The 16,080-nt window shown below is 42.2% G+C and overlaps 2 protein-coding genes and 1 long non-coding RNA gene across 3 annotated transcripts; 2 read left to right on the top strand and 1 right to left on the bottom strand.

Moving 5' to 3' along the window:
• The first annotated feature begins 8,484 nt into the window (after positions 1-8,484).
• On the top strand, positions 8,485-9,684 carry LOC103407932 (cold and drought-regulated protein CORA-like). Its single transcript, XM_008346806.4, has 2 exons — positions 8,485-8,899; positions 9,209-9,684. The coding sequence occupies exons 1-2, from the start codon at positions 8,791-8,793 to the stop codon at positions 9,499-9,501; spliced, it is 402 nt and encodes a 133-aa protein (XP_008345028.1). The 5' UTR covers positions 8,485-8,790; the 3' UTR covers positions 9,502-9,684.
• On the bottom strand, positions 8,958-11,941 carry LOC139194493 (uncharacterized). The gene is made up of 4 exons (XR_011579391.1): positions 11,669-11,941; positions 11,357-11,415; positions 11,033-11,071; positions 8,958-9,475 (listed from the first exon to the last, which is right to left on the bottom strand). It is a non-coding gene; the product is annotated as an uncharacterized lncRNA (long non-coding RNA).
• A 291-nt stretch (positions 11,942-12,232) lies between these two features.
• LOC139194250 (uncharacterized) lies at positions 12,233-14,107 on the top strand. Its single transcript, XM_070818596.1, has one exon. The coding sequence runs from the start codon at positions 12,309-12,311 to the stop codon at positions 13,626-13,628; it is 1,320 nt and encodes a 439-aa protein (XP_070674697.1). The 5' UTR covers positions 12,233-12,308; the 3' UTR covers positions 13,629-14,107.
• Positions 14,108-16,080: the final 1,973 nt, after the last annotated feature.

Here is a 16,080-nt window from a genome sequence, read left to right as displayed (position 1 = left end):
TTCTGGCAGAATGTAGCATTTTCTCGAGTTCTTCAACTCAGACTCCTTCTGCTGAGCTGACTGTGCAGGCTGCATTATTCTCTGCTTGTTTTTTTTTAGGCAGATGTGGCAGCTTCTTGAGTTTCCTCAGCTCGCTCTCCTTTCTGCTGAGCTGATTGTGAAAACTGCATTCTTCTCTGCTTGTTTCTTCTGCACGTTGTCTCCACGTGCTGCAAGGTATCATTTTCACTTGCATTTATCTGTTCTTCAGGCAGATGTGGCAGCTTCTTTGGAAGTACAGCAGCAGTGGGAGACGAGTACTCGAGAGCAGTGCTAGGTAGGCAATCAGGGAAGGGTTCCCAGCAATCGGTTCCTTACCCGAGTTTGAGTGGAAGTTCCGACATATTGTTTTCTTTATCCTTGTCTTTGTAGGTAGGAACAAGGACAAAGGAAAGGACAGGGAGAACGCATGATATGAGATACTCTTGCTTTCTACCCTGGTGATATGAGATACTTTTGCTTTAGAGTCATTGGCTTGCATAGGTACCCCAAGGAATAAGGAACACTGAGTGACCCGAGAGGCTTCGTTGGGAAGGCATTCTCGGAGATGAAGAAAGGTTCTGTATGTCTGCCTTGCTATGAAGGGTGAAGGTGGACAGTTATAGGAAATTCTTTAGTACCTGTAGAGGTACTATCCTTTTACTCGTGTCGGCAACCAATGCGTGATTGATCAGTATGGCTTCACGTGTTTTCTTCTTTATCAGAAATCTTCGACAAATTGTCCGTAATTTTCGTCAAGCTGAGTGTGCATGTGATAGGTGTTGACGAGGCTGAAAAGGACTGGCGCCTCTTCGATATCTGGGATCGGCGCTTCGACAAATTGCCCGTGATTTCCGTAAAGCTGAGTTTGTGCGTGACGGGTGCTGACGAGGCTGAAAAGACTGGCGCCTCTTCGATATCTGGGATTGGCGCTTTAACAAATTGCCCGTGATTTCCGCAAAGCTGAGTTTACGTGTGACGAGTGCTAACGCGTCTGGAAAAGCAAGATGCTTCTCCGATTTCTGAGCTTGTCTCTTTGATTTTTGAGCCCCGTCGAGTGCAGAGGTTGCATATGACAAGTGTGGACAAGTCTGGAAAGGAAGATTGGCCCGTGGTTTTCGAGCAAACCCAACTTTTGAGAAAGCTAACACCTCTTTAATTTTTGAATTGGCCTCTTCGAATTCTGAGCTCGCCTCTTCGATCTCTGAAATCCCGTCGAGTGCTGATTTTTTATAGAGGCACGCAGTTCGTTTCAAAGCACACTTGAATTTTCGCTTGTAGAAACTCCCTTCTTGTACTTCTAAGATCTTGATTTATCCGACCTCTTCTTCCTTCAACACCCTTGAAAATGTCTGGACCCTCTAACCGTCGTTTTGATTTGAATCTTGGTGAAGAGGCAGTCCCGCCTTCTCCAGACAACATATGGCGCCCATCCTTCATATCCCCTACTGGTCCTTTTACCGTTGGGGATTCGGTGGTGAAGAATGATATGACCGCTGCGGTGGTGGCCCGAAACCTTGTCACTCCCAGAGATAGCAGACTACTTTCCAAACGGTCTGATGAGTTGGCTGTTAAGGATTCTCTAGCTCTCAGTGTGCAGTGTGCAGGTTCTGTGTCTAATATGGCCCAACGCCTATTTGCTCAAACCCGTCAAGTTGAATCCTTGGCGGTTGAAGTGATGAGTCTCAAACAGGAGATTAGGGGGCTCAAGCATGAGAATAAACAGTTACACAGACTTGCGCATAACTATGCTACAAACATGAAGAAGAAGATTGACCAGATGCAAGAATCTGATGGTCAGATTTTACTTGATCATCAGAGGTTTGTGGGTTTGTTCCAACAGCATTTGCCTTCGTCTTCTGGGGCTGTACTGCGTAATGAAGCTCCAAATGATCAACCTTCGGTGCTTCCTCCTCCTGGGGTTCTGCCTAGTACTGAGGCTCTGAATAACCACCCTCTTGTGCCTCTCCGATCTGGGGCTCCGCCGAGTACTGAGGCGCCACCTGATCAATGAAGGCTTTTGTTTGTTTGCACCCTTTTTTTTTTTTTGGCATGTAAATGTTCCCTCTGTAATTTTCCAGAAAAATCAATGAAATTGACTTTATTTCTCTCAATGCATTTGCTATATACATACATATATTATGTACGTATATATATATATATATATATATATATATATATATATATATATATATATATATATATATGTATATATTTTTTTTTCACGTGGACTGATCCACCATTCCAAAAACCGTTTCCCTTTCTTTTGCATGGTGCTAGCCACCAAGAATCCACCTTCTCTTTTTTTTTATTTTTTTTTATTATTTTTATTTTATTTTATATTATATATATATATTTTTCTTCTGCTTTCACATGGTGCTGATCCACCATTCCCTTTTTCTTTTCTTGCACATGGTGCCAGATGCACCCCCATTTTTTCACGTGGTGACAGCACCACTTTGCTTCACCATCCCTTTTTTTTTTTTTTTTATTTTATTATTTATTTTATTATATTTTTTTCTGTATAAATTTAGGTGATGGATAGAGGAATTTGCCGGGAGCGGAGCAAGGACGAAGACGGTCGGAGAGCTGCAGTCGAGGCTTCATGACCGGCTAGTCGTTTGACGGCGGTCTTTGAAGTTGTTGGCAGCTGCGAGGCGAGAGACGGAGGAGGAGCGGAGTAAGGGAGCCGGAGGTGTGGAGTTCGTGGCTGATTATCCTTGCTGGGTAGAAGGAAAGGTCTTGCAGAGGAGGACGAGGACGAGGACGAGTCGGCGACGTGGTTGCTGCTCGTTGCTGTTTGCTATGCTCGCTGCACGGAAGGATGCCTATTGCCAGGGTGGTTGTCTGATGTGGCTTCATCTCTCGCAGCCATGGCTCTATAATCCCTGTGGATCTCTCATACCCAGCAAGGTTTTCATAAACCCAGCAAGAAGGTCTCAAAAAAGACTAGCAACTATGCTCAGCTTCTCGACCACGCTCTTCGCCAGCGGAGCGCCACCGCAGCCGATCACTTGTAGGGAGTTCAAATCACATTCGTCCATCTCGTTTCTATCCCCGTGTTTCAACAAAGTCATGACCGTTGACTGGGCTTAAAGAGTGAGGGATCGAAGACTGGACCTGCAGGCATTAGATTGAGGAGATGAGGACGACGAGGCGGCTTGGAGCACATTGAAGGTACCCTGCACGGCGGGTAACACCAGCTCGACCTGGGGGTCGGTGGGGAAGCTCACGCAGGATCCGACGCATTTCCGGCGGAAGCCGTGGTCTTTGTTGCTGTGCCATCTCGAGAAATAACGCAAGCTCTTCATCTCCGTCGTTCGCGTTCACCACCATCCCGAAGCTCCGTTCTCACGCCCTCGACTCCAATGTAACTTCCAGTGTTGTCTCTGCAGCTCAGCAAACACAGAAGCTGCTGCGATGAGAGAGAGAGAAGGAGGAGCGGAGTTTTTTTTTTTTTTTTTGGTGGCTGAAATTTTCAGGTGCTATTTTTTCTCTCTCTCTCGGCCGCACCCTATTTTTCAACTGCCTTCTCGTTTTCTTGGAGATAGGATCGTCGTCAGGAATTTTACCAAGATGGCGTGGCCTGGTCCCAAGCAGTCCGCAGAGGAATCTTGGGGTGTTGGGAGATTATTAGTTGCTTGGTGACATGGCGGAGTCGCTGTAGAGAGGAGTTATAACCATGGCTGGGTGTCGATAGCAGTGTGCTCGCAGCTCTTGGATATGAGGTGACTTTCAAGTTGTCGTCCTGGTCTAGGAGGAAGTTCTCCGGCTTCAGATCCTGGTCGTAACGTCGCGGCTGTGGCAGGAATCTATGGCGGAGATGAGCTGCCAGAATATCTGGCAACGTCCTCCCTGAGTCGGCCTTTGACGATTTTGGCAAAGAGCTCGTTGCTGCAGACTAGATCCATGGCGAAGTCATGACGGAGATCACCCTTTTGATCTTTTCCATCATCCCCACCCTAAATCACCTTCTCTTTCTGCCGGAGTCGCCACATTTCATTCACTTCAACAGCTCGATTTGCTTGTTGCACACCACGAACAGTAGCACTGAGGAACCGTGAATTTGGTCGGAACCTTGTTTTAGGCTGTTGAAGATAAGCATGCACACCTTCCTTGTCAGCTTGACGCCGCAATTCAGCGGCTTCTCTCATAAGAATTGCAGCTATTCTGTTCTCCGTCTCTAAATCCATCTAACCCCCGGTGACGGCGCTCCTCCGCCGTTAGTAGCGTCTCGGTCCGCTGCTTCCGGCGGTGAAGGGAATCGAAGTCAGGTGAGAAAGAGAAGAGAGAGGAGAGGAGAAAGGACGGCCTGGATCGGGACATGGAAGAGGGCCGAAGGCGGTTGCGGCGGCGGAGGGTAGACGTGGACTTGACCTACAGCCGCAGGAGGCGCTGCCGGTGCGGATGCGTACGCAGTGGCGCTGCGATTGGGGACGAACTCCGCCGCCTGGGCGTTGAGGCGACTGAAGGAAACGTTTCGGGATAGGGATGGATCAGGACTCGGACAGGGATAGTGCAAGCACCATATTTGAAGAAGCGGAGAGCATTTCGATTGGGGAGGTTATGAAGAACTGGGCCTGGGCTTGTTGGGCTCACGGTTTGGGTCTGAGGAGAGATGGAGACGGGCCTGATTTTGTAGCTGGGCTCAGACATGTATATATATATATATATATATATATTTTAGATAACATATGTATATATATATATATATATATATTTTTTTTTTTTTTTTCAAAGAAACTGTAATTTAATTTTGTACAAAGAAAAATTGCAAGTAATTTTGTAATAAAATTGACCTTCATCAATGAGACTTTAATCAAATCCCCTTTTTTTTTTTTTTTTTTTATGTGTGTCTGAACTCGAAATCGAATGCTCGAGCTGCCTACGTACCCTTCCAAAGAAAGAAATCAAGTCAAAACGTAGTTCAAATACATACATATATATATATATATATATTTTTGTATTTTCTTTTTTTGTGCCGTTTGCAGTTTCAGCTCATGCAGGCAAGGAGCGTTGATGTTGCCTTTTATGCTCATGCAGACCAGAAGCTTTGTGCCATGCAGTTTAGACTCGTGCGGGCAAGGAGAATTTGGTGCCGTTTGCAGTTTCAACTCGTGCAGGCAAGGAGTATGTTGTGTCGCCTTTTAAACTCGTGCAGACCAGGAGCGTTGATGTTGCCTTTTATGCTCGTGCAGACCAGGAGCGTTGATGTTGCCTTTTATGCTCGTGCAAACTAGGAGCTTGGGTGTCCTGCAGTTTAGGCTCTTGTGGACAATGAGCTTTGTGAATTTGTCAAACGATCCTGGAGAGGCTTTCCTTGCAATTTTCATAGCAAGGAGTCTTGACCGAGTGATTGAAGAAGTCTTCAGGAAAGAAATCGTGATGGGGATGGACGACCTATGTGTCGAAATTTCATCATCTTCAACATGTTCATGTTGTTTTGAAGGTTGACAATAGCTGCTTTGCCCCCTTTCCGATTGGCGGACTTATGGAGGAGACGTATGCTTCTTGTGCAATTTCTTAGGAGTGACTTGAGTCCATCCTTCAACTTTGCTTGTCTTGGAGGATGCCCCCAGCGGTTGAGGTAAAAACCTTGAGTCGGAAGAGCCATAAGTGATGGTGGTATAGTTTGACTTCACCACATCGTCAAGATCTAGCTCGATGATTCCTTTCTGAGCCAGCTTCATGATGAGATCTTTCAGTACGAAGCATTTTTCTGTCAGATGACTGATGAAGCTGTGGAATTTACAGTACCTTGGATTGTCGGTGCGATTTATCTCTTCTAGCCGTCTGCACTCAGGCAAGCCGATCACCTTCTTTTCCAGCAAGTCTTCTAACATGGCAACCACATCAGAGTCGAGGAATGGATAAGTTTTCTCGTCAAGCTCCTTCAAAGTGCGTCTACGCATCTCTTGATCACGAAAGGCTTCGGCTTGAATCGCCTTGCCTCGTATAGGGATTTTGACGGGAGATGTGTTGACCGTCATCGCTTCCTTGGTGGGTTTCCATACAGTCTTCTCCACCTTTGTCTCAAGAACTTTGTCGTTCTTATAGTCGGCGATCGGTTCCTTCTTCCCATGATGGGCGATGCTTAACTCCATGTCATGGGCGCGAGTGGCCAATTCCTCGAAGGTCCGTGGTTTAATGCCTTGAAGGATGTATTGCAAACCCCATTGCATGCCTTAGATGCACATCTCGATTGAAGAGGTTTCTGAAAGCCTGTCTTTACAATCGAGGCTTAGAGTGCGCCATCTGTTGATGTAGTCAATGACTGGCTCGTCCTTCCACTGCTTTGTGCTCGTTAGCTCTAGCATGTTCACAGTGCGGCGGGTGCTGTAGAAGCGGTTAAGGAATTCCCGCTCCAATTGCTCCCAGCTGTTGATGGACTCAGGCTCTAGGTCCGTGTACCACTCAAAGGCGTTTCCTTTCAGCGAGCGCACAAACTGCTTGACGAGGTAGTCCCCTTCGGTCCCTGCGTTGTTGCAAGTTTCAACAAAGTGGGCGACGTGTTGTTTCGGGTTTCCCTTTCCATCAAATTGCATGAACTTTGGCGGTTGCTAACCCCTCGGCATCCTTAAGGCGTCGATCTTCTTTGAATACGGCTTCGAGTACAACCCAGAGGTATTTGAGCTCCCTTCGTACTATGCCTTGATGGTGTTGGTGATCATCTCTTGCAGTTGCTGGATAGAAAGAGATCCCATGAGTGCTGCTGCTTGGTCTGGCTCCGGCTTCGCATCGATTCTTTCCACCGTAGGCTCATCTTCTGGGTTAAGGTTATCGCCGTCCTGTGGCTCCAGTCGGCTGACGAGTGCAGCGATTTGCAAGTCTTTTTCTTCCACAGTTCGGGTTAGCCTTGCTATTGCTTCATTCATTTGAGCCAGCTGCTCATTGATTGAAGTTGCTCCAATGGTCATGACTTGCATGGCTGAACTGCCGCTCGAATCGGCATCGGAGAGCATGGATTCGGAGTATTTCCTTGGACTTTCGCCCCTTGGTGCCCTTGGTGAGGCTAAGGTGATCAAAGGCTCGTGCCTTGGGTGCTTTTGTTCCCTTGGAAAAGTTGATGCAGAGGTGAAAGAGGCGGCAGAAGTAGCTCTTGCCTTGCTTCGAGTCGTGATGCCTAAAGTGATACCACTTGCGATGATGACGCTCTTGTTCTTTGCGCCAGTTGCGGGAACAGTTTGAGCCTTCCTTGATGCCATTAATTTTGGAAGTGTGCTCGAATTTCTTGAACGGAGAAAGAGATGAGAGGTAGAGATGGTCCCACCGGGCGTGCCAATTTGTGAACATGGAAAATTCCTGAAAGGAAAGAGACAAGAACGACGTGCACAAACAAATATTTGTATTTGATGATTTTGGGTTACAATCTCTCTCTATTTTGATCCTCTGATTCGATCTCCGTAAGATGTGTATTTGTTGATGTGTGATTGATCCAAGGGCCGTCGAGGCTTGATCTTGGATGAACGTTCTTTAAGGGCCGGGGGCTTGATCTTTGAAAGTGGATTTGAGCGGATCTTCAAGGAGCCGTTGGAGCTTGATCTTGAGGATGAGTGTTTCTTCAAGGGCCGTTGAGGCTTGATCTTGAATAACGGTGATGAGCGGATCTTTAAGGGCTTTTGGGCTTGATCTTAAAGAACAGTGATGAACGGATCTTCAAGGGCTTTTGGGCTTGATCTTGAAGAAACAGTGATGATCAGATCTTCAAGGGCTTTTAGGCTTAATCTTGAAGAACGGTTAGATGTGTGTGGATTTGTCGACGTTGTTGATCCAAAGGGCCGTTGGGGCTTGATCTTGGATGAACGATGAACGAGGAACGAAGAACACTTTCTTCAAGGGCCGTCGGGGCTTGATCTTGAATTGGTGGATGATTGTTGATCCAAAGGGCCGTTGGGGCTTGATCTTGGAAGAACGATGAACGAAGAACGAAGAACGCTTTCTTGATTCTTCGGGAACCTGGATGCTTCAGAGCTTCAGAGCTTCAAGAATTTTGCCTAATGATTTTGGTTCCTCTCCCCTCCCAAATGAATGAAATGGGCTTGTATTTATAGAATTTTCCAAGGCCTAATTTTGAATATAATTTCTCAGATGAAATAAGTCGTTTCTGCCAGGTGTTGACACGTGTCCTATTTGATGACTTTTCCAACTCATTTCAATTTTCGTTGAGTCACACGCTACATGTAAAATTTATGTAATACATGAGCGTTGACACTTTGATATATCGGTCAACATTTATTTACCGAAATTTCGATGTCTACAATCACATCATGCCCAGAAAAGTTAGCAATAATCGATGTTTTGTCACTCGTTGGTTTGATAATTTTAAGTGGTTGGAGTATAGTATAGTAAAAGATACCGCATTTTGCCGTTATTGCTATCTATTCAAGTGTGATTTTGATAAAGAGGGAAATGCCGGAAGTGATGTCTTCATTGAGATTGGGTTAACAAATTGCCAGAAGTTCGCCCCTCCCCCCGATAAATCCTGGCTTCGCCACTAGTGGTATCAACATATCATCAAACCAAACAAAGCATGCTTTGATAGAGTTCAAACTACTCGAGGGAATTTGATATGTATTAGGTAAAAATAGTTTTCGTTTACCACTCTACTGTGAAAAAAAATGTGACTGTCCAAAGATCTTCCCTCTCCTTCTTTTAACTTTGAAGGTCTATAAATCGAGAAAGCCAAACCACATGATATTGACTTCACTCTGCGATCATCTCTTACCTTCATAATTCTATCCCATCACCTCGTTTTGTTAATTACAAGCAAACATGGCGTCCTCAAAAACTTTTCTTCTACTAGGTCTTGTCTTTGCTGTTCTCCTTTTCTTCTCTGAGGTTTCCGCTCGGGAGCTGACTGAGACTGCTCCTACTCAAACCCGTGAGTTTCTCGGTTTCTCACTTAAAATTAATTCTTGTTTCTTTTATTCGATCACGCATTTGTAATTTTGCTAGGCACATTTTATTCATCATGCACAAATCATCGCAGGTTTTAACATGCATGCTACGAATTTTGATTTAGTTTCCCACCTGTGTTCTTCTCGAACTTAAACATTTTTTTTGGCAAAACGAGTAACTTGGGAACATCCGGATGGTTTGTCACTTTGCATGCATTGGTGGTTACTGCTCTGCACTTACAAGGCTTAATTTTCAGTTTTTGATATCCAACTTAATTGCTTTCTTTTTCAAGAGGAGAGCGTTGAAAAGACTACCTATGGTGACCATTATCACGGATACGAGCATAAACGTGGATACGGGCACGGACATGGAGGGCATGAGCATGGCTATGGACATTGGGAACATGGCCATGGCTACGAGCACAAACATGGAAATCATGGACATGGAGGCTATGGACACGGAGGCTACGGATATGGAGGCTATGGACATGGAGAGCATGGCCACGGACATTGGGAGCACGAGCATGGCCACGGCCATCACGGAAAACTAGTAGCTGGCGCTGCAGAGGCAGAAGTACAGAATTAGATATATGACCCTTCAATTTGCCTGTGGTACTTAAGTAGTATGCGTTGCAATAAATATTTGCTAGTCAATAAAAGCAGTCCATGAACCGTGCGCTTTGGATATCACAAGTATTCATGAAGCGTGCTGTGGTGGGTCGAAAATTTGTCATGTAAATAAAGAAATATACTAAAAGTTTTAATACTATATATTTGTGCAAGAAAAAAAAAAGAAATCTTGTTTATTCTTTCATCAAAATGAAATTAAAGCAATATTAAAAAAGAATTACGTTTATTTTCAACAATAATACAAGTAAATGGCATTCAACCCACTATGTTTTTAATATTGCTTTAAATCATTGTCATAATATGAAAATGAACTTGCCAGTACCAATGAAACCATTGACCATAAATAAAAGGGAACTTTAATGAAAAGTACCCGGTACTGTTCACTTTAACGAAAAACCACATTTTTACACTAAAAAGTCAATCATGGTACTATTCACTTTACCCTTTATTTTGTCCTTATCATTAAAACTCAAAGTTTTCAAACCATTTTCATTAGTTTTCCTTAAATAAAAAACAGACATGTTTAAATGAGCCATAATTAATTGAACCAGACTTAGTATGGGCCTAAATTGGTAAAAGTATTACTATAGTTGAGGAAAGGGACGCGACAGACCAAACCCACAAATTCACACCATAACTCATGTAGCCCCAAACCCACAAATCCACACCATAGCTCATATCTACATTAAAAAATGGTAATTTTTGTAACTAAAACCAAATTCTCCCCTCAATTGCACTTATAGCCAAGCGTACCACCCCTCTCCAAATTTAGAAGAGTAATTGTTATATACTGCAATATGCGATTTGATTTGTTATATTCGTGTTGTTTCGAATTAAGGTTCGGACCCCATCTCGTGTGTTGTGTAGTACTATCGGACTTCAATTTGGAACCTGTATCTATCCTTTGCAAATGGCGACAATGAAAAACTTCAACCGGAAAAAGGGAGGGGAAAAAATCAAGTACGTTTTTCCGAGTTCTACAATATAGTAGTGACTAGCAAGAGTGTCTGCACGATGTTGCAGGTATTGAAACTATACAAAATATATAGAAAATTTTTAAATCTATATATGATAAACTTTACTATTTATATACATGTGGAAAATCTATTTACGGTTATCTACAATAAAGACAATGAGTAGCGTTGAACCTCCTTAATCTAATGGGTCTGTTTTCATTTCGCGTGGTTGACTAAAATTAGGAGAGAAATAGAAAAAGAATTTCAAAAATTGTCTATGAAGCAAAGGAATCAAATCCAAATTATATATGTGCAACTCATTGGAATAAAATCGAATCTAATAAAATGAACTTGAACCCACCAAGCAAAGCAGAAAAAATCCTAAATAGAGAATCAATCAAACAGAACCAAATGGGTTTCAATAGCTTCAAAAAACTTCATATTAAAGCCAACTATGAAGCAGAAAATGTTACCCAAAAATGGAAAAAGAGGTAAAAACGAAGCAAAAGTCAAAGAGAAAGAGACGAGTACCTTTCTTTACCACTTCAGATTTCTGGGTAATTGAGATTTCTGCATACAAACCAATAATATCAATTCAATTTTTCCTGTGTATTTAGAGTAATCTTATCCCAAAAAGCAATACAGCAAACCTGCATCCATACTGTACTCATAAGAATATATAACTTCTGTAGCTAATTAGTAATACAAAAACTAAAATATTAAGAAAAAAATGAAGCTTTTTTCTCCTGTAAGGGATCATACCAGTATTCAATTCAATAGAGGGCTTTTACAAATCCAAAACTAAAAAAGAAAATTGAGAAACAAATTAAAAGTTGAGATCCATGAATACCTTACCTTAAAAACGGTAAACACACATAGCTCTTTCAGACCGATCCCAATTCGGCTGCCGGAGACTAAAATAGAGTACAATTGTAAACGCTTTGCAGCAAGGATCGTAAGATCAATAAAATGTCCAAAATATTATTTATAGGTTTTGACAAATATAAATACTATTACATATGATTGGTTACCATTGGAATTGCATGTTTTTTAGTTTCACAACAACGGGACGTATGTATTTAATTTGTGGTTGTATAACAAATATTAACAATGAGAGTAAAGTTGGTTTCACAGATAGATGATTAAAAGTGCTAATTTTAAAAATACCTTGAGTTATATGGCGAAAGCTCCATTTATATCCCTGTAAGTCTTTTGGTGTTGCATTCCGTATTGATAGTTGTTGAGACATGCCCTGTTAAAACGTTTGTAACATGAGGGTAAACTTTGAATAAGTATACATTTAATGGTTGAGTAAGATTATTGAGCTGAATTCATTTTCTAGAAAAAGTGTGCTGCTGTACAGTTAAAACACAGGCCAAACATTCACAAAACTGTTATTTCATCATGTTGAAAGTAATGAGTATGTTTTTCCTTGTTTTAAGGGAGATGAGTATGTTTTCCTTGATTTAAGGGAAATGTTTTATTCCTTGATTTAAGGGAAATGTTTTAAGGCTTAAACTAAGTTAGGTAGTAATGAGTATAAGGCTTTTGCTTTTGCTTTCCTTAGTCTTTGTCGGCTACTTTCCTTCTTTCTTTTTCTTGTTAGCTGTTTTTTTTAGCTTTCTTTCTCCTCTCTTTCTTTCCACCTTCTTCTTCATATATACCCGAACCATTGTACATTGTACCTATGAAATATATATCACAAATTAAAGCTATAATTTCTATATGGTATCAGAGCAGGTTCATTTGTAACCTGTCTCTGTCATTCTTGCTGCTGCGATTTTTTCTTTCTTTCAAAGTCTAAGTCATGACTGAAGAAAGTTCTGTGAACCATGATGAGGAAACCCAGCACAATCTATCTCCAAACTTCTCAGACGTTGAGGTTAACACCAATCAACGTTTATGTTCAGTTCTCTTGAACGAGTTCAATTATCTTCCTTGGTCCCGAGCTGTTTCACTAGCTCTCGGAGGCAAAGGGAAGTTAGGATTTGTAAATGGAAGCGTGGAAGCTCCAGACCGTTCTTCCTCTACATACGATGCATGGCTCTGCAAAGATCAACTTGTCATGTCCTTGCTGCTCAACACCATGGAGAAACATGTTGCTGAAATTTTTAGCTACTCCAATTCCGCACATGATCTTTGGAAAGCTTTGCAGGATATGTATGGAAATCAAAACAACTATGCACGGGTCTTCCAATTAAAGAAGGACATTGCCAGTGCTCAACAAGAAGGGAAAGCATTTGTTCAACACCTTGGGAGCCTCAAAGCCATGTGGAATGAGTTGGATGTATATCTCCCTCATACCACAGATCCTACCATTCTCCTAAAACGAGCTGAGGAAGACAAAATTTATCAGCTGTTAGGGAGTTTGAGCTCTGAGTACGAGGACCTAAGGAGTCACATCTTGATGAGTCAAGACCTGCCTACCTTCAACAATGTTTGTGCAACTATCCAACGAGAAGAAGCAAGGAAGAAGGTTATGAATGTTGATCACAACCCTAGATTAACGGAGACTCGGGCATATGCATCAAATTACAAGAACTCAGAAGCCAAGGTATACAAGGGAAGAAACACACATCTAAAATGCAAATATTGCAATGGTGTTGGTCATGTGGAAGACAAGTGTTGGGAACTTCATCCTGAACTCAAGCCTAAGTTCAGCAAAGATGGAAGGATGATACCAAGGTCCTCACAACAATTTCAACCTCATTTCAAGGCACAACTTGCTAATGCCCACGCTCCTACTATCTCACAAGGATCCATGGAGTTCACTGCCAATCCATTGTCATTGATCAATGAATTTGCAGCTTACCTACAAAGTAAGGGGCACGGAGGAGGCTCACATGGTCAAGGCAATGAAGAGGGTAGTCACACAGCTATGTTGGGACAATTTGCCGGCTTTCTTGCTGGAAATGAGAAAGTTCCAAAGGGAGAAGCATCAGGTATACTCAAAGCCTTTACTACTGCCCTATTAACTAGTACTGAAATTGATTGTTGGATAATTGATTCAGGCGCCACAGATCATATGACAAACAAAGTTACAAATTTACATCATTTTAAAAAAATTTCAAGCCCCTTACATGTGTCTGTTGCAAATGGAAAAAATGTCTTAGTTTTGGGAAAATGAGAAATAAACTTACTCTCTTAAAAAACACCTTCCACTGCCCTCTATGTACCAACCTTTCCCTTCCAACTTTTGTCAATTGGAAAGATCACTAACACCCTAAACTGCCGTGCTATTTTCTCACCAAATAAAGTGATGTTTCAGGATGTTCTCACCATGAAGATGATTGGTGAAAGGATCTTCATAAATGGACTTTACTACCTGTGCAAGAATACATGTTTCACTCAGGCTCTTCAAGCTCAATCGAAGTCCATAGATGAAAACCAACTTTGGCATAGGAGATTAGCTCACCCCTCTGAAGTTGTCTTGTCTAAACTGTTTCCAAATTTTTGTAACCCCTATCCTACTTGTGATACTTGTCAATTTTCTAAGTTTACTAGGCTACCTTTTGGTAATTCAATGTCTAGGACAAGTAAACCTTTTGAAATGGTACACACCGATGTATGGGGACCTGCAACTGAATCAATGGAAGGTTTTAAATACTTTGTTCTATTTGTAGATGATTTCTCTCGAACAAGTTTTCTATATCTTATGAAATCAAAGAGTGAAGTCCCTACCATTTTCAAAGACTTTCACATGCATGTTAAAACGCAATTTCAATCAAACATTAAGGTTTTAAGGTCAGATAATGGCACTGAATTTCTATCCAACAACATGCTTCAATACATAAGTTCTCAGGGTATCATACATCAAACCAGCTGTGTGGGGACTCCCCAACAAAATGGAGTAGCCGAGAGGAAAAATAGAGATCTCTTGGAAAAGACTCGTGCTCTCATGATTCACATGCACGTTCCAAAGAAATTTTGGTCATTTGCCATCCTTACTGCCACTTATCTCATCAATCGACTTCCAAGTCGTGTGCTAGGGTTTAAATCTCCCTATGAAGTTCTCAATGGGAGGAAAATAGATTTGACACATCTCAAGGTGTTTGGTTGTGTGTGTTTTGTTCACATCCAAACCTTGAACCGTGACAAACTAGATGCCAGGGCAACCAAGTGTGTGTTTATGGGATACTCGACCACTCAAAAGCGATACAAGTGCTTCAATCCAGTCACTAAGAAGTGCACAGTTTCAAGAGATGTGAAGTTCGAAGAAGACTGTCCCTATTTTACAAGTCAGGGGGAGGATTTAGTTGACATGTTCCCACTCCCTCAAAACTTTAATTATCCGATGTTGAAAAAAAGATCAGTCATTGTAAGTCCAGATTGTGAAGAAGTTCAAACTGACCAAATTACTGCCAGTGAGAGTGAAGACGAGCCCTACTCTGACCATTCTTCGCCCTCTACAGAGTCTCAGGTGATTAAAAGAAATCCTCCTCGAATCAGAAAACCTCCAGCTAGGTTGCAGGACTATGTTACATATGTCTCACGACATCTAATCAATGAATGTATCAGCTTTAGTAAGTTTTCAACATCTCATGCTACATTTCTCAGTGAAATTGATAAGCACTATGAACCAAGAAGCTTTCAAGAAGCTTCTCTTCTCCCACAATGGAACCAAGCCATGAAAGAAGAGATTCGTGCACTGGAAAAGAATTGCACCTGGAGCCTAGTTCAACTACCACCAGGAAAAAAGGTTGTTGGAAGTCGTTGGATTTACAAGACTAAATTCAAAGCTGATGGATCTATCGAGAGACACAAGGCTAGACTTGTTGCTCGAGGTTTCACCCAAACCTTTGGTGTAGATTATAAGGAAACATTTGCACCGGTGGCCAAGATGAACTCAGTCAGGGTTTTACTTTCAGTTGCAATCAATTGTGGGTGGTCACTCTACCAAATGGACGTGAAGAATGCTTTCCTTCACGGCTAGTTGCAGGAAGAAGTGTATATGCAACCTCCTCTAGGCTATGATGGTATTAAAGGCAACATGGTTTGTAAATTGCACAAGGCAATATACGGATTGAAACAATCACCAAGAGCTTGGTATGCCAAGCTCAGTTCTGTTCTGGAAAAGGCTGGATTCATGCGAAGTAATGCTTATTCTTCGTTATTTGTAAGAACTGGCACCAGGGGGAAGTTGGTGGTCCTCATCTACGTCGATGATCTTATCATCACTTGAGATAATACCATGGAGATTGAGGCACTAAAACTCTCACTACATCAAGTTTTCGCTATCAAAGATTTGGGGAGGTTAAAGTATTTTTTGGGGATCGAAATGGCAACATCTTCAAAAGGACTGTTTCTACATCAATGGAAATATGTATTGGACCTCCTTCAAGAAGCAAAAATGCTTGACTGCAAGCCTGCCATCACTCCCGTTGATTGTAAACTGAAGCTCAGCATAGATGGAGAAGCCATGCATGATGTAAGCTACTATCAATGATTAGTAGGCAAGCTCATATACCTCACTATCACTCGTCCAGATATCACATATGCAGTGAGCTTGGCTAGTCAGTTCATGCACTCTCCCACTGTTGATCACCTTAACATTGTTAAGAGAATCCTTCGTTATCTTA

This window comes from Malus domestica, chromosome 03, assembly GCF_042453785.1.
Source record: "Malus domestica chromosome 03, GDT2T_hap1".
Taxonomy (NCBI): Eukaryota; Viridiplantae; Streptophyta; class Magnoliopsida; order Rosales; family Rosaceae; genus Malus; species Malus domestica.
This window is presented reverse-complemented; position numbering and strand designations above follow the sequence as displayed.